We start from the raw sequence: 19187 nt of genomic DNA, 5'->3' as shown, positions 1-19187 counted from the left end.
GTTTTGTGAACTTTAGACACTACACACGAAGTTCTTGGAGTTTTCCTCAAAAGTGGCAACTAAAGACTTTACCTAAATCACACTCAACCACTTCAAGAACTGTGACGGGCAATCAATAATACAAGGAATATGATGGTGCAAGAAGAAATTTTTTTTAAGGTTGAAAATCCACCCAAATGATGTTATGTACCAAAAATGATAATCAGGATAACCATGTGACAACCCTGGAAATTCCACCCAGATTTAACGGAAATCAGGCATCTCGTTTGAATGGTTTTCTGCTTTCTAAAATTCCTATCCTCAATCTAGGCCAGAGAGGGCTCATGTTGCTGGCGGGTTAGGCGATGGGGCGCAAGGAAAACACTGAATCGCGTGGCCTCAAACGTCCACCTAAGGACCCCCAAGCTCCCTACGGGAAGGGGGTGGGATGGGCACTCACCGCTTGTCGATGGCGTCGATGTTTGAATGGAGAAGCCACAGCTCCTCGGTGTTGTCCTGCCGAGAAGACAGGATCAGGTGGTGACCAGTCAGACACAAGGTCCCTTCGACGGCGGGATAAAAAGGCCGGTGCAGCACCACATTGTCCACCCGCGGGGTCTTAATCAGCTCCGCAAACTCCATGTTGCCCCGCGGCCGGAGCCACGGGACTGCAGAGTCCCGGAGGTCCGAGGCGGTAACACCGCCGCAGGGCTGGGGACCAGACTGACCTGGCTCGGGGCAGGCCGGAGGGGCGGGGACGGGGCGGGGGGGCCGGGCCCCGCCCCAGGCTAGGGTGGGCGCGGCGAGGCCTGTGGCCACCGTCACTGGCCGCGGGAAGACAGGGGCTGGGGCTGGGCCAGGCCCGGGCGTCTCTCTTGTGCTCCCGGTGCCCCAGGTCCAGGTCTCGGGCCGAGAGAACGCTCCGCGACAGGCCCAGCAAGCCTCTGCCGCCACCTGGAGACCCGGCCTCAGGTGGGCAGGCTGGAGGGAGAAGGAGGAGGCCGCTTTAGGGTCAGTTTCCGAGACCGAGCTGCTTGGGACTCCTGGCGGAAGTAGCTGCTCGGAGCCGGAGCCTAGGGCAACTCTGGGCGGAAGCGGTGGAGCTCGAAACTCGAAAGGCAGGGAAGTCAGAGCCGGAAGTCGGTCCCCTCCCCAGGTCCGAAGAGAATGTTTCCGGAAACAAGGACCCGAAGGTTTGTGTTCCTACCAGGAAAAAGAGCCTTTCTGCCTTCACGCCCACCGCCGTCCCTCTCACCCCTTCCAAATATTTATCAGAAAAGGCCAGGGAAGAAGGACGACGAGAAGAGGTCCTTGCCTGCCTCCCCGCACTTTAGTAGTCCCTGCAAGGGCTCGTCACAACGTGGGGCTGACGTAAAGTGTGAGGATTTTCTTCCATTCTCCGTGAGATGGCAAGTGTAAGATCGAATCAGTGATTGTGACCGTAGAGAAACCGCAGGTGTAAGGGAGGAACCCAGGGCCGGCACCGCAGACTCCCAGAGAGCGCCGCGCCAAGGTTCTGTGACCTTGAACGAGAGTAAGAAAAAGCATGCAAACACCTATGAGAGGGACCTAGGTAGAAATAACACACAATGCGCAGAAGAGGAAAAATTTAATCCTATCCTGTGAGGAAACTCAAATGACTTGCTAAATCTTAGTCTGTAGCGGAGACTGGACTTCCATCTAGATCTGTGAAATCAGGGTACCTGGGGCGGGGGGCGGGGAGGACATTGGTCACCACCACATAGCCACCCCATTAAATACAGTGCCACTGAACTAGATACCTAAATTATACCAGAAATTTACTCAAATAAATTCTTCTTGCTTAGTGCCCCCTTCTTTAAACTATTTTCATAACTTCATTAACCTTTGAAATCCTCACCATCTAGTACCTAAGGACAACGGATAGGCTAAAGTCTCACAGCAATCAAAGTCAAAATGAATTGCCTAAAATCTCACCTGATATATATAAATAAATAAATAGAGAAATAAATAAAATCTCACCCCATCACCCAACAGTGTCCCTGCTTCTGGCCTTGCCCTTCCTAAAATGTTCCTTTATTAAAACAAACACTTTATAAGATTGTTACAGCTGAGAGTCCAGTTTTATTTGTCTCCAAACGAAAAAAAAAAAAAAAAGGAACCAACAGAAAAGAGAAAATGAGGGAACTGGTTTATAAAGCTATTTTTTTAATTGGAATTTTTATCGTCCTTCCACTTTGTGATTCATTATAACAATTCAGAATTTACTTCCAGAATGAGGAATCAGGGAAAGTTTTATGGAGAAGATATCATTTGAAACAATGACCTTGAAGGATGAGCAAGATTTACACTCTGAATGGAATGTAGCCAAGATGTCTGTCTTGTCTTAAGTTAATGATGTCTGCTTGAGGTAGGGAAAAATTCTTCCAAAATTCTGTGACCTTTTCTTTTAGTTTAACTGAAAAAAAAAAAAAAGCCTATGAAAAAAAACCAGTGTGTCATTACATTTTAAAATGTTTAATATTCCATAAAGGCATAAACTCTGCCCACAAGAGAAAATTGTCAGTATCATGTTGGATTGCTATAATGGAACACCAGAAACTTAAAAAATTACACCTACTCTGGGTTGAAACTCAAAGCATAGAAAGCCCCTGAGATCTGCAGAAAACAAATATTCAATAGCAAAGAATAGAGCCGAGAGGGAGCGCCATTTGTGAACTTAGTAAGTACCTGAACAGTAGGTGGCAGTCGAGCTCAACAGTAATAGGACAGGCTTCCATTCTATTACACTAAATTCGAGGAGGCTGTAGTCAAAACAAACAGCCTGGTTGTAAGGGTCTCAGATGATTCTGATAAACAAAAGAAGATGATGGCATTTATAATGCATGTAAAACACTCAACACCTTACAGGTGTTATTACTTTTATTATTATTTTGTGAGATAATAAATGGCATTAATGTGTAATCATCTTGTATTCTATCAAATAGTCACCTAGCATGTATTAGGTGCCTACTGGGTCATCAGCACTTGCCCTCAAAAAGTAACAGCTAATGTGGGAAGGCCAACACACCCTACACAACTGATGAACAAAAACTAAGAGAGTAAGTACGGAAATTTTGAAGTACAGGTTTACTTTCCCGGCTCTGTGTTTCTCTACCAGGCCTTGAGTAGTTAGTAGAAATGGAGTGTTTGAAAGTAGTTTGAAGAAAGCCGATCTACAGTTGCCAAAAGTAGCAGGAGCACTTGAGATAGAGAAGACACTGCCTGTATGTGCCATTGATGAGCAGTTTTTCTCCATGTGCTTGACTGTAGCAGGCAGCTGAGTCAAACTTGATCACCTCGTGCCTATCTTCCTTGTGTTCTCCCTCCCTTCATCCCGTAAGCAAATCGATCACCAAATTGTGATCTAATAACTCTTGAAATCCCCCACCTCTCTCCATCGCCAAGGCTGATGCCACCACCATCTCTCACAGTACTTAAGGAGAAAGCCTCTTAGTTGGTCTCATTTCTTCCAACAGGGTTTCCCTCAAGACTATTTTTCCATTTGGTAGCTAAAGCCCTCTTTATGTTCTAATTTTCTTTTTTCTTTTCTTGTAGGTCCTTTTGTGATCTAGCCCCTTAGGCAGTGATCAACATCACAGATCTCATTGTTCCTATTCTCTCTCTCTACCTGGCATGACAGTTCCCAAACCCCATTCCCAGCAGTTTGCACACCAGCTATCCTTAAATAGCTGACAGTTTCCTCTTGAGATTTTGCACCCAGTTCAAACCTTGCTCTGGTGGGGAAGTGTAGGACAGGGACCAGCATCATTAGCATTCCCTGGGAACGTTATTAGAAATATTTCACTCCAGGGGCACCTGGGTGGTCAGTTGGTTAAGCGTCTGATTCTTGATTTCAGCTCAGGTCATGATCCCATGGTTTCATGAGTTTGAGCCCCACATCAGGTTCTGTGCTGACAGCACGGGGCCTACTTGGGATTCTCTGTCTCCCTCTCTCTCTGCTCCTCCCCAACTCACACTCTCTCTGTCTCTCTCTCAAAAAAAAGAAAGAAAGAAAAAAAAAGGAATGTTTCACTCCAGAGCTACTGAATCAGAATCTGCACTTAAAGAAGATGCCTAGATGATTTTTATGAACATCAAAGTTTGAGAAAGCACTGATTTAAAGAATCTGGGTGTTCTTTCTGCCTAGTATACATTCACCTCACCCCCAATACCTTGTACCTTGGCCTGCTAATTCCTGTCATCCTTCAGATCTCCTCTCAGCTGTCACTGCCTCTAGGAAGCCTCTCCTGATTTCACACCCGCCAAAGCCCCCAAAGCTATGGGCTCCACTTTATGTAGGCTCCACAGCATTGTGTAATGGTAACAATAGTTCACACTGTGTTCCAGACATTGTGCTAAATGCTTTGCATGTATTGGCTCATGTAGTCCTTGCGCAATTTTCTGAGATTAGTTTGTATTCTCCTTTTACCAATGAGGAAACTGAGGCACAGAGATCTTAATAAGTTTTCCCAGGACAGATAGAAATAAGTGGTGGAAGGAGGAGTCAGACCCAGGCAGTTGGGTTCAGACTCTGTGCTCTTCACCACCATGCTCCATTGCCACCCATGAGACCTGAGCCCACCTTGTTACTTTCCCTGATTTCACCTCTTAATAAACTGTATTGAGGGACGCCTGGGTGGTTCAGTGGGTTGAGCGTCGACTCTTGATTTTAGTTCAGGTTGTTATCTCATTGTTTGTGAGATCAAGCACCACCTCAGGCTCTGTGCTGGTAGCGTGGAGCCTGCTTGGGATTCTCTCTCTCCCTCTCTCTCTCTGCCCCTCCCCTACTCGCTCTCTCTCTCTCTCTCTCAAAATAAATAAACATTAAAAAAAATAACTAAATATGGGCACCTGGGTGGTTCAGTGGGTTAAGTGTCTAAGCTCTTGGTTTTGATTGAGGTCATGATCTCATGGCTATGGTTTCAAGCCCGGTATCGGGCTCTGTACTGATAGTGTGGAGCGTGCTTGGAATTCTCTCTCTCCCTCTCTCTCTGCCCCTTCCCCCCCTACTCTCTCTCTCAAATAAATAAATAAGCCTAAAAATAAATAAATAAACTGTATTGAAATAGATTCCTGAGGTGTCCATAACATTCCACTAGACAATAAGCTCCTTGAGGGCAAGGACCATTTCTTGATTATAGTATGTCCAGCAACCAGCTTAGTGTCTATACATAGAAGCCATTCAATGTATATTTGTTGAATAGATACCCTGTATTTTACTGAACATATTTCACCCTGGCCTCTCCTCCCAAATCTGACTGATCTTAGATATTATTGCAGATGTTTATAGCAGTGTTCTGATGAGAGTAGGAGGAAGGTGGTATTATATTTTTCCCACCTTGCAGATGAGGAAATTAAAAGCAGATGAATAACTTGTCAGTGATGATGATAATTTCTTAGGTTTGTTTGGTCACTATGTTACAATTCACGTTATATTTTCAAATATGTTATCACATATGCCTCTCTCAATGACCTGGTGAAGTAGGTTGGAGTGGAATTGTTCCTGGCTCAGAGAGGCTCATCCCTTGGAGAGCCCAAGGGATGGTGATGTCCTTTAAATGGCAAAACCAAGCAGAAAGGCAGAAACCCAAAGACAACACTTACGAGTCTAAAGTTCAGTGCCATCACACTAATGTAATTAGACTTACTTTGCACTGCTTTTGTCTGTTGAGATCCTGAGCTGTGGGTGTTAGGAGAAGATAGCCACTGCTATGTCAGCAAAGGAGGGCTAAAGTTTCATGACACAACCACAACAAAAGGAGAGCTCTGGGGACAATGATATGATCAATGGGCCTATATTCAGATACATTCTAATAGCCACATTCCTTATGTCTGTTCACTGAGCCACTTTGGTTTTTGGAACCAATCAGAACAGCAACCCGGCATCTTAGAAGAAGGTGACAAACTGGACGGATGAGGGACTGGTGCTATTGCACATAAAATAAATCAGCCCAAGCATGGTTGCTTAAAACAACATCCAGCAGTTGGTAGCTAGAGCTGGGGTAGTAGGAGGGGGAGAGGCTGAAGCATCTGGGCACTGCCCAGCACCCTTCTCTGTAGTCTCCGGGATTCTCCCATGGTTTCCTTGGGAGTCAATTTGGTATTTCTCCTAGTAAGTTGGCCACAGGGCAGTTGGGCTGCATACAAAGCACTCTGGAGTCCAGAGTGAATATTCCCAAGGGTAAAGCAGAAGCTGCATCAACTTTTATGACCTAGACTCTGATGTCACATAATGTCAATTCCACAGCACTGTCTTGATTTTAAACAGCACAAAACCCCACCCAGTTTCAATGGGAGAGGGTGTAGACCCCATGTCTCAACAGGAGCAATGTCAAATGAATGCATGCCACAGGGATGCAGTTGATAGTGGGAAACCTATGTGTGAACTCAACCACCCCTGCACACTCTGGCAGCTGCAAAGAGGAATAAAGAGAATATTCAGAATGTCAACACACTCTTTTTGGCAAAGTGCTTCTCTGCTCATAGCCATAATGAAATGAACTAAGAATATGCAATTACATCTAATTGGATATAATTAAAATAAAGAGTCACATCTAAAATAAAGGCATAATTAAGAAGTGGGAGAATTTACTAGGTGGCAATGTCAACAATGCTAATTAAGTGATCACTATTGGAGTTTATTTTATCGTCACTGAACCTAAGTTGGGGTCAGTGTCCAATAAAGCAGGGAAGCAACTCCAGTCTGCCCTCGACTCTTTTAGTCACAGCTATGTCGCTTCCCATTTTCCCCCCCACATTATTTACAGGAGGCTTTACATATAATTTTAAATGTGACATGTAGGTTTGTTTTCAGTCCTTTAATTTGTTCAATAGACTATGACAACTGTTCCACTTTCCCTCCCCATGTCTTCCCTTACTGTGCTTCCTTTGGCTTTCCTCCACTGTCCTTTCCTTTCCCATCCTATTCTGCTCTTCTTACCCCATTGTTTTTTCTCAGAGATGACCACCCAAAGAGGACAGATCCACAAGTGTCACCCCACAGATCACAAAGTAATTACCAAAGGAAAAGCATATCTTTATGATGGAGAGATCTGGTGATTGTCACGATAACCAAGTGATCAACAATGCAACATCCAGTCATTCTGAGCCTCCTGCTGTGAGACAGTAATAGACACACAACATCTCCTGGGATATGCCCTGGCCAGATGTGCTTACCTCGAATCTAAGCCTGAGAAACCACCAGACACATCCACAGAATGGGATATTCTACAAGGTAGTTGGCTTGGGCTCCCCTAAACATTCAGTGCCGTGGAACACCAAAACAAAAGCAAAAGGCAAAAGGCCCGTTCCAGATTCATAGGAGGTAAAGAAAGGGATGTAATAACCACGTGCAAGGCAAGAAACTTGATTAAATCCCTGGCCCCCCCCAAAAAAAACCCCAAAAAACTACAGAAGACTTTGGGGCGAAGTGTGAACATGGATTGTATGTTAGTTGACGTTATTGAGTTAATGTTGATTTTTTATAGATGGGATAATAATAATGTGATTGTGTAGGAGGAAATTGTCTTCTTTCTCAAGATACATGCTGAAATGTTTAAAGATGAAGTATCCCGATGTCTGCAGCTTCCAAATGTTTCAGAAAAATATATATGGATTGTATATGTGTGCATATATATGCATGCACACATAGAGAGAACACACACATATACACATACATAGAGAATACACACACACACACACACACACACACACACACAGGATGAAAATGTGGCAAGTTATTGATAATTGGTTAATTTGGGGGAAGGATTTAAGGATATCTCAGGTACCAATCTTCCAACTTTTCTATATTCGGACATTTTTCAAAATTGAGATTGAAAGAATCAAAATAAAAAAAAGACATACTGTAATATAATGGTCATTAATGCAAGTTCTGGCAGCTAAACACCATAGCAGACTTGGAGCTGTGGCTTAGCACTGTATCTAGTCTGGAGTGGCTTGGATTGGCAATTTGATTTTAATACAGCCCTGACAGAGAAGTATAATTGAAGACCCTTCTGAGAAAGTTTAGATTCCAAAAGATCATCAAAGACTACGGAAAGACTGGGCACTAGTGACTCCTGCTGTGAACTTCATTGTTCTTTTGGGGTTTTTTTTTTTTATTGTTTTATTGTTTTATTGTAAGGGGTTACTGGTAGGAGTTCAAATATGAGTTGCCAAATCATGCATTCAAAATTTCAAGTCCACACAGTGTAAACTTATACCAGCCAGAATTTCTGTACATCTGACATTTTCAAATCCTGAAATTCCACCTTCTGACCACAGTTTCCTTTTCCTAGCCTTCTTTTACACTCAACCTGCCCTGCTCAGGTAGACTCTGAGTCCCTGCCAGCCTTCTTTAACTCACTTCCTTCCCTGCGCAGGCCCCATGCCCTCGTCCGTGTCTTCCGGGACACTCTAGTATTCACTCCTTCACCTGTATAAAGGCAAGGACTGGGTTCCACTGATCTTTGTAGCCCCGGAGTTGAGCACAGTGATGGGTACATAATAAATATTTAATAAATACATGTAAATGAAATAGAATAATCTAATCCAACCCTCTCATTTTACAGATGAGGAAACCGAGGCTCAGAGATGCAAAACAACGTGCCTAAAACCAAACAACTGGTGAGTGGCAGACCAGGAAGGAAACCCATTTCCTTGGGGCTTTCTTTTTTTGGGTGTTTGTTTGTTTGTTTAGAGGGAGAGACAGAGCACAAGTGGGGAAGGGGCAGAGAGAGAGGGAGAGAGAATCCCAACCAGGCTACATGTTGTCAGCACAGAGCCTGACGTGGACTCAATCTAATGAACCTGAGCTCATGTCCTGAGTTGAAAGCAAGACTCAGATGCTCAATCAACTAAGCCACCCAGGTGCTCCTTCTTATAACTTTCTTCTCAGTGCTCTTTCTACTGCCAAAGCTTCCTTCTCGATCACTTAAGTCTAGTTTAGTTTTTATTTTTTGAGATAGGATAGCTGGGGAACAGGAAAAGAATGAAAAGCCAGTTTGTCTACACATACCAGCTAATGGCCCAGGACATGTCTCTTCATCTGGCCTCTGCTCTCCACTTCCTCCATCTGCTCGTCCCCAAGGAGAATGGAGGTGTATGTGACTAGGCACCAGGAAAGATGTGGTAGTTGCATCCTCTGCCGGATTTCTGCTGCATTTTTAATCAGTGTCTCCCTGGTGAAAAGTCTCCGGTACCTTGATTTACTTTCACTTTTTCTCCTTGGTTTCAGTGTGTGTGTGTGTGTGTGTGTGTGTGTGTGTGTGTGTCCCTCCCTCAGGGTTTTGTTTCTAAGGAGCAATGGAAGTCTATTTTCTACAACTTTCAATTTCTTACCCGAAGATTTAAGAGGATATTCTGCAATTATCAGTGTCAAAGATGAAAAAAGCCAGACACGAGCTAAAGTGGTCAGGACAGATTGTAATCAGTAATACATTATTGCAGTAGGGAAGGGTTCAGAGTGAACTGAACTCAAGTTCAGTTTGTTCAGAGGTGACTGGGCATTTCCAAGGGAGAATGGGAGAATAGGAAGGGGGCTTGCACAGAGGCACGGAAGTGAAAAATTACAAAAGCTTGGTCAGTGTAAATGCTATTAAGCCAGCTGTGTCTGTTAGGGGACAGTTAATCGAATTTAAGGTTTTATCCTCTCACAGACTGGGAGACAGGGGCCCTATACTTCCTGAGGATTGTATTTCAAAGGAATGGCTTTCAGGTCTGTGAGAAATTCATTCCTGAGTTGTAGGAGATACATATCCATCCAGAGGGACAGAGGAAGGATTCACAATTGTAAGCCCCTTTTAGCAAATTCTCCATAGAGGCTGACGGGGGCCTATCATCAGGTGTTGGCTAGAACAAACAGAAAATTCTTTAAAAAATTTTTTTAACATTTATTTATTTTGGGGAGAGGGAGAGAGACAGAGAATGAACGGGGGAGGGGCAGAGAGAGAGAAGGAGGCACAGAATTGGAAGCAGGCTCCAGGCTCTGAGCTATCAGCACAGAGCCTGATGTGGGACTCGAACTCATAAACTGTGAGATCGTGACCTGAGCTGAAGTTGGAGGCTCGATAGACTGAGCCACCCAGGCACCCAAACAGTAAATTCTTTCGGCCACCTTGAGCTTTTGTGTTTTAAGGTGGGTAAGGGTCATCCAAGGATGTGGTCTTGAACTGTTAGAAATGAAGTTAGTGTGTATATAAAATATATACAATAATGGAATATTATTCAGCCACAAAAAAGATCATCCATATATAAAAAATATATATGAATATTACTATCACTGATGGACCATATATTCCATTACATTGACACTGGGGCTGTTTCCATAATTTGGCTATTGTAAATAATACTACAATAAATATAGGGGTACATGTATCCTTTGAAAAAAAAAAGAAATCAAGTTAGTGTGTATTCAAGGATTCAGAGGGGGGGTGAGGGGAGGAAGGGGGTTGGATAAAATCATTTGTGCAGAGTCTGCAGTTTTTACAGACCAAGGATGAGGCCTGATCAAGAAGGCCCAGATGACCTGACTAAAGTCTGATCGAGGAAAGACTTTTTGTCATCGCTACCAAGGAAACATGAAACATATTTTTTAAATGGGCCTCATCCTCTGTGCCATCAAATTTTAAATCTGAAAACTGAATATGGCCACATATCTATGTGGCTCACACTTGACATTCCTTTACTCATTCCCTCCTTTCTCTCCTTTGTAATATTCCCAGTCATATTAGTTTCTCACTAGACCATATGCTTTTTCAGAATGACAGGTCTATATCCTATTTATCTCAGTGCTTCCTCCCCTCTCAGAGCTCCTCACAGTGCCAGGTGCATAGAGGACACTGGGCAAATGTTAATGAACTAAAGGAACAATCAAAAAAGGGGTAACCATGTTGGTCATCAGCTCCAAAAGGCCAGAAGATAAAGTTGGGGAAGCAAGGTGAGGGAAGTTCTGACACACTACTGATTTCAAAGGAATAATCTCCTTGGGGCATCCTCTACCACCATCACCAAAGATAGTTATTTGCCCTTGTTTTCTAAAGAACCAAAGAGAATTCATTCTTAGAGAGAAAGAGAAAGAGAAAAAGAAAAAGAGAAAAGAAAAGAATAGAATAGAAAAGAAAAGAAAAGGAAAAAAACAGTGTTATTACCCATCCTGGCCATTGGTAGGAAAATTGACTCTGTAGTAAAACAACATTTTCTCCCCTATGTGTGTTTAGGGTTAGAGGGAGCCCTCAACAGATCATATTAACACACGCTGCTAGTCACATAGGGGTGGGATGGTTGCTTTTACTCTTGTCTTACCTGCAAAATCAGGCTAGCAACTCCTACAGAACCAAGTTATGCTAAGCATCGAGTACTGTTTATGAAATAAAGCTGTAAACTGTAAGGTGCCATGGAAATATAAGACGAGGATGATGTTTAGGTTTCTATTACAGCTGAGTGTGTTGTTGGAATGATGGTACATTCAACCCAAGTGGCATCCTCATTGTTTTAGTCATGCAGGAAAAGGGGAAATTAAGGTACACATAAGAGAAGCTAGCGGGTTATCGTCATGCAGGAGAAAATGATAGGGGAGCACTTAATGAAGCCAAACTCTGATGATCTGTGCTTTAACCACTATTTTCTCCTTTGAGGAGGAGTGGGAGAAAGCTTGAATAGGCAGGTATGAGCTGAATTGTGTCCTTCCCAAATTCATATGTTGAAGTTCTAACCCCTAGTGCCTCAGGATGTGTATTTGGAAATAAGGTCTTTTAAGAGGTAATTAAAGTTAAATGAGGTCATTGGGGTGGGCTCTAATCCAATATGACTAATGTCTTTATAAGAAGAGGACAGTGGGACACAGACACTCTCAGAGGGAAGACCATGTGAGGACACAGGAAGAAGATGGCCACCTGCAAGTCAAGGAGAGAGGCCTCAGGGGAAATCAACCCTGCCAACACCTTGATCTTGGACTTCCAGCCTCCAGAACATAAGAAAATAAACTGTTGTTTAAGCCCCCAGGCTGGTATTTTGTTATGGTGGCCCTAGCAAACTAGAACAGATGGTCATCCTGTTATTTAAAAACAAAAACAAAAACTATATAACACAAAAGATTAAGAAAAAATTGACAAGAATAATCCAGGTGATTCCGGTGTCCCTTACTCCTCCATCATGGTTCTCCATGTGACATGACTCTCATCTCTGGGTCGTGTTTGAGCCACAGCTCATCAGTTTGTCCTCATAGCTTCCCCACCCTGGCAGTAGCCCTTATCCTGGACACAAGCTTCTATGCCTGCCCACCATGGGAGAAGAAAATCAATGGAGGAAACTGGAGAATGCTGTGGACTAAGCAGGCTGGACCCCTAGGTCCGTACTACTTTAACAGAGGGCACACCCTGGGGACAGCAGTGGCCAGTGGCAGAGAGATGCTGCTGTGTGGGTCAGATTGTACCCTGTGGCAATCCAGAATTCTTCCACAGGCAGTCGACTCAGAGAAAGAATGTGGAGGCCTGCCTCAGTACTTATCAACTGTGTGGCCTCAGGCAATTTACTGAACCTCTCTGAACTTCAGTTTTCCTACCTATAAAATGAAAATTACCGGCCCCACATGCTGTCAAGAGGATGGAATGGAATTATGTAATTACTTGAAATTCATAAAGCGGCCAGCACAGGCTTAGCACACAGCTGGCTACATCTCAAGTATTGATAAAATTGAAACAGGGCATTGTTGTTTTTTGGTCCTCTGGGCACCTTCTCCTTGACTCCTAGGACCGTTCCTGTAAATTTGAACTGTTTATGATGGTGAGAAATGCAGATCCCTTCTGTTCCTAGGAGGATTGCCAAGACCTTTCCTGTGACCATTTTTATAGATTCCAGGAAAGGGCATTTTGATAGTGTATCTCATTCCCAGGTGTCCTGTACAGGTCCTCTAGAAGGGCAGGTCTGGAATGCTGGAGGCCGCCCCTACAGGTGTGGAGACTGATTTCTGTAGCTTGTTCTTGAACTGCCTTTGAAGAGAGCCTCCTCCTGCTTGCCTTCATCCCCTTGAGGTCACCTTGGCGGTGACTGCCGATTATTTTTAGCTGTAGGCAGTGTTTCTTACACTGTGTGCAGAACATTTATATCAGAATTTTGGTGGGGGGCGGGGGCAGAGGGAAACATGCAGATTCCCAGGGTCCTCCCCAAACCTATGGAATCAGAACCTCTGGGAGCTTATGCTTGTTCCCCTAGCTCCTCAGGTGACTCTGAAGCTGCAGGTGCTGTCACCTTGATACAGTGAGTATTCAACTAATGGTGGCTAGCGTATGTATGTGATGGGGAGGTGAGACAACAATAGTTATCGAACATTTACTATGTTCTGGCCCTTACATACTGTGTATGCTTCCTATGGATGCTGTAACATATTACCACAAACTTAGTGGCTTAAAACAGCCCACCTTTGTTCTCTCACAGTTCTAGAAGTTGGAAGTCTGAATCATGTTCACTAAGCTAAAATCAAGGTGCTTGTGGGCAGAGCCACACTCTCCCAAAGGCTTCTTGCCTCTTTTACCCTCTACAGCTGCATCCCTGGCCTCGGGCTCCTGCCTCCATCTTCTTCTTGCTTCTGTAGCCACCTTGCCTTCTTCCTCTGTAGTCAACTCTCCCTCTGCCTCCCTCTTATAAGGATACTTATGATTGAATTTAGGGCCCACCAAAATAATCCAGGATAATCTCCCCATCTTTTAATTTTTTTAAGTTTATTTATTTATTTTGAGAGAGACAGAGACAGTGTGAGTGGGGGAGGGGCAGAGAGAGAGGGAGAGAAAAATCCCAAGCCGGCTCTGTGCTGCTTGCGCAGAGCTCGACAAGGCACTCGAACTCAGAAAACTGCAAGATCACGACCTGAGCCGAAACCAAGAGTTGGACACTTAACCTGATGAGGCACCCAAGTGCCCCTTGGATAATCTCCCCATCTTAAGATCTTCGACTTAATTACCGTTGGTTTACAAATCGGTCCCCATACGTGGAGCGTAAGAAGAGACCAAAGAAAGAGGCAGACCGTTCCAGATTGGTAGATGACAGGTGTAATAAACAAGGGAAATTCACACAGGATTCCTATCAGGCAGCTGCAAGACCAGTGGATCTCCATGCTCACCCACCAGAAACTTAAAAGTTTAAACAGAGGCCTTAACTGGGTTTGATCACATATACTATCTAGGTGGTCTCAAAAACACATTGCTCTCTCAAGGCTGCATTCTTGAAAACACCATTGTGGAAATGGTGGCAGAATGTACATTCCAAGCACATGGAAGGGGGTGAAGAGGCTCCAGTTGTCTGGGTCCAGCTGGTGGGTCACATCCTCTCAATGGGCCTCTAATAATCACATCTGTCAAGTCTCTTTTGCCATATAAGGTAATATTCACAGGTTCCAGGGATTAGAACGTGGATATTTGGGGGGGGGGGGTCATCATTCACACACATTATTTTTTAATCCTCAGAACAATACTATGAGGTGGTTAGTGTTATCCTCATTTTCCAGATGAGGGAACAATTTTTAAAGTGCAAACCACACAGCTGGTGGAGGAGTTAGGATCTGTGCCCAAGACTGACTGGTTTTAAGACCTGTGATTCCTGCTAGACATCAGATTGAACTATAATACCTGACACAGGAATACTACCAGTCACAGCTTGTCGGTCTTTTAGACGTCTAAGACAACCATTAAAATGTCCCAACATGATGCTATTCTCAGTCTCTTTCCCAAATACAGGTGAGAAGTCCAGCTCTTGAATTCGAGTGGGTTATTGGAAGACAGGGTATTGACAGACAAGCCAGGTCCTTGCCAAATTTTCGGAACACCCGAGAAGATATAGATGATTACCAAACAGCCCACTGGGTCGATTCTTGAGATGGGAGCGGCTACTTCCATTTAGAGCCCTCATGGTAGTTCTGCACAATTTAAGTAAAAAAGATTATAGAGGAGGGGTGCCTCTGTGGCTTAGTCGGTTGGGTGTCCAACTTCGGCCCAGGTCATGATCTCACAGTTCGTGAGTTCGAGCCCTGCGTCGGGCTCCGTGCTGACAGCTCAGAGCCTGAAGCCTGCTTCTGATTCTGTGTCTCAACCTCTCTCTGCCCCTCCCATGCTCATGCTCTGTCTCTCTCTGTCTCTCAATAATAAATACAAAACGTTAAAAATTTTTTTTTAAAAAAAGATCATATAGGAGAAGCAGCTAGGCTAGGTCTCAAAGAGAGCCTTAAAAAGGCACATCCAGGATGTGTTAACCAACCTTACTGTGGAAATCATTTCACAGTACATGCTTGTATCAAGTCACCACACTGTACCACTTAAATTTACATATGTTCTATGTCATCAATAACTCAGTAAAGCTGGTCGGGGGTAGGGGGGGGCGGAAGCCGTCTTCTTATTCGACAGCATCTCTGAGGTTGCTATGATTCTGCAGTGCCCAGCCAAGTGCAAAAGCAGGACCTGAAGAACTGTTGTAACAGTGACTGTAACAACTATCAGGAGTGTGTAGTTATTGGAATGTCTGTAAGTTAGCACTATGGAAACACAATGGCAAATGCTTCATGAAGCCCAGCCAGGTAGAGGTAAGTAAACAGGGGAACCTTCTGAGTAAAGAAGCAGAAAATAAGAAAAGGGATATATAGGCTTCACTGCAGGAAAAAACAAAGTAAAAATAGACTGTTAGACTTCTATCATATAGATATAACTTAATTACAATATCTAGTTTGCAATAAAATACAGTGTTCTCAGAAAGAAGAGAGACTAAACTTTTTCTATTCCAAAGTGTAGGAAGGAATCCCAAATTGGATATTTTAACCTTTAAACAGAACATAGTCTCCACTTAGCGTTCTCTCATTTCTAAAAAGGCTGTGCATTGTAATTTAAATCACTGTGAAGCAAAACCACCTTTAAATTCTGGTCAATGGCTTATTTATATGTATTTGATATATCAAAGAATTGGGATGGTTCTCCAAAGTTAATTGCAATGGGATTCATCCTGGGTTCTAAGTTTCTGTATTTAGATGGGCTTGAAAATTCAATACTTACTCTCTTAGCGCCCTCAGATTGCCTTTATGTGAACCCAAACTCAGTCCAAAGTGTTTGAATCTATCCACGATCCTAATCACCCATCTTTATTTAGGTCCCACCTTCCTAGAGGAGTCAGGAAGAACAAGTAGAAGTTTTTCTCAACAGGAAAGCTCATCAGGAAAAAGCTAGTGTATGAGAACAGAGGAAATGCAATGAAGGAAGCACTACAAAAAAGAATAAAGGTCATTTCAACCTTTTGTATCAAAAGGAATCAGGACTAGTGTGGGTAGCAGACGGTAACCAAAGTTATGAAAGCAATCTGTTTATTACTTGACATTTGCTTTTGTGTATCCTTTGTCTGTAAAGGTGAACTCATCAAAGTTCCTAACATACACTCACTCAGTGCCAGTTTCCCATTGCACCTTTCCTTTTATGCTGTTTGAGTCTACAAAAGTGAAATATAGCCCTATCTCAAACTAGAGGCACCTGGGTGGCTCAGTCAGTTAAGCGTCTAGCTCTTGGTTTTGGCTCAGGTCATGATCTCATGGTTTGTGAGTTCGAGCCCAGCATCAGGTTCTGTGCTGCAAGTGTGGAGTCTGCTTGCCCCTCCCCCACTCATTCCCTCCCTTCCCCCCTCTCAAAACAAATAATAAAAATTTTTTTAAATAAGTTCTAGCTGAAATAAAGCTCCAAGTTTAAAGAAACCATGCTCAGCAATATGGCAGAATGCAAACCCTATTAATCCTTTTAGCATAAGACACCTACAATTGTCTATTTTTAAAACATTTTTTTTGAGAGAGAGAGAGGGCGCAAGTGAGCGAGGGGCAGAGAGAGAAAGAATCCCAGGAAGGGCAGCAGGAGAGAGAGAGAGAGAGAGAGAGAGAGAGAGAGGAGAAGTGGGGTTTACCCAAAGCGGGGCTCGTGTTTTTACCTGAGGTGGGGCTCAGGCTCACCCGATGTGGGACTGGAAATCACGAACCCTGAGATCATGACCTGAGCCAAAGTGAGATGCTTCATGACTAAGCCACCCAGGTGCCCCTAAAACAACAAATATTTACAAATATTTAAAAAAACAACAAACTATTAAGTGCCTAGCCAGCTTAGTAAAAGTAAAAGAAAATCCTCAAAGACCAAAATTAATGTAAATCATGGATTCAGAGAAACAAGCAAGGATATGGAAGAGTTACTGCTCAAGGAACATCTGGAGGCCTGGAGTTTCCGTTTAAATAGTTTCGTTAAGGGGGGCGCCTGGGTGGCTCAGTCAGTTAAGTGTCCGACTTCAGCTCACGTCATGACCTCACAGTTCTTGAGTTTGAGCCCCGAGTTGGTCTCCACACTGACGGTGCAGCGCTTGCTTGGAATTCTCTCTCTCTCCCCCTCCCTTGCTTGTGCATGCTCTCTCTCTTAAAGTAAATAAAAAGTTTTATAAAATAATAAATGAATAGTTTTGTTGAGGGGAAAGGGAGACAAAGCCTAGTACCCACACAGGTGAGAAGTCTACCTACCTAGAGACCTTTGTTTATAAGGCTGGGACCCTGAAAACCACACTTCATTTGGTAATCCAGGGGAAAAATCCTTTCTCTCTTGAGATATTAAGGAAACCTGTCTCTCTTGCCCTTTCCTCTAAGTGAAAGGGAGACAAATATGTTTAAGAATTTGCATTTTACCCTCACACAGGTGTAGGACCAGAATGTATACTGTTTGAGAATCCTGGAAGCACCAAACTGATCATTTACTTTAAAGACATCCTGGATTGCTAATACATCAGGTGCTTGCAAAAACAAATGTAAATATTCACTCAAGGATTACACCTTAAACCCGAGTCAAAGAACTATTACAGATAGGCTCCATGGAACACGATCTCACAATGATAAATTACAAGACACACGAGGAAACGGTCACTTGAGCGACAGTCAAGGGAAAGAAGAAACAGTAGAAACATTCGGAAAAGACTGAAGACGTTACAAAATAAAGCAAAATAAATATTGTAATGTATTGATTGAAAGAAATGGGGTGTTAGAAGTATGACCTTGGAGCAAACAAGAAAGCATTCTGCCAGCTTTACAAGCAATAACTGAGACCTGCCATGATTTGTAATACACAAACAAAAATTACAGAGTATCTGCTCAACACTCTACAAAGACATGCTAAGATACGGCCATAAAATCTTAACTGATATTAGACAAGATAGTATTTTACAAGCACTTACTTTAGCAAACAACCTAATGTAAACAACATAGTTCTGCATTAAAAATCTTTCCTCCAAGACCCTCAGGGGATCTGTTATTTGATTGTCTACTATACGTACCGTAAAATTTTGACAAGGCTTAATTCTGTTTTCCCTTTGTGTTAACATTTTTGGAGGTCCAACAGAGATTACCCACTACTCAGAGCTTGCTCCTCAACTCCTGAGCGGGGGACATTTTGGCAGCATGCCAAAAGATCTTTGTCTCTCTTGACCTTCTCACCTGGGAAGCCATCACTGACCAGAGAATCCAAGTTGTTACAGTGATCAGGAACCACCGAGGTATTACCTGTCAAAACTCCTGAAATTGGCCATGAGATTATTGAAGCTGAGTGGCGAGTACATGAAGGGTTCACCATAAGCTGTCTCTACTTTTGTATGCATTTGAAATTTTACATAACAACTTTAAAAATAGAATCTGCTGGGGGCGCCTGGGTGGCGCAGTCCGTTAAGCGTCGGACTTCAGCCAGGTCACCATCTTGCGGTCCGTGAGTTCGAGCCCCGCGTCGGGCTCTGGGCTGATGGCTCAGAGCCTGGAGCCTGCTTCCCATTCTGTGTCTCCCTCTCTCTCTGCCCTTTCCCCGTTCATGCTCTGTCTCTCTCTGTCCCAAAAATAAATAAAAAACGTTGAAAAAAAAATTAAAAAAAAAAAAAGAATCTGCTGTAGAACACTCCTCTCAACAACAGCAAAATGTATATTCTCCTCAAATGCACGTGGAATATTCTCCAGGATGGATTATATGTTAGATCATAAAACAAACCTTAATAAGTTTTTAATGATTTAAATTATGCGAGTATGTTCTATGACCACAATGGAATTAAATTAGAAGTCAATAACAGAAAGTAATTTGGAAAACTTACAAATAGGTGGAAACTAAAACAATACAATCCTAAATAACCAATAGATCAAAGTATAAATAATAATGGAAATT

General features: G+C 43.3%; 2 protein-coding genes across 3 annotated transcripts in view; one reads left to right on the top strand and one right to left on the bottom strand.

Moving 5' to 3' along the window:
- Window positions 1-748, bottom strand: part of MTMR9 (myotubularin related protein 9) — a 56985-nt gene extending 56237 nt beyond the window's left edge. For both annotated transcript variants that reach the window (XM_027069454.2, XM_027069457.2), the window contains exon 1: window positions 440-748. In XM_027069454.2, the coding sequence (XP_026925255.1) occupies window positions 440-621 (182 nt within the window). In that variant the 5' untranslated portion in view covers window positions 622-748. The remainder of the gene's footprint in view (window positions 1-439) is intronic.
- Window positions 620-18599, top strand: LOC113602449 (uncharacterized). The gene is made up of 4 exons (XM_053216162.1): window positions 620-673; window positions 722-1172; window positions 8571-8625; window positions 18375-18599. The coding sequence occupies exons 1-4, from the start codon at window positions 620-622 to the stop codon at window positions 18520-18522; spliced, it is 708 nt and encodes a 235-aa protein (XP_053072137.1). The 3' UTR covers window positions 18523-18599.
- Window positions 18600-19187: the final 588 nt, after the last annotated feature.

The sequence above is a fragment of the Acinonyx jubatus genome, chromosome B1 (genome assembly GCF_027475565.1).
Source record: "Acinonyx jubatus isolate Ajub_Pintada_27869175 chromosome B1, VMU_Ajub_asm_v1.0, whole genome shotgun sequence".
Lineage (NCBI taxonomy): Eukaryota > Metazoa > Chordata > Mammalia > Carnivora > Felidae > Acinonyx > Acinonyx jubatus.
The sequence above is the reverse complement of the archived record's forward strand: the minus strand, read 5'-3'. Positions and strand labels throughout refer to the sequence as shown.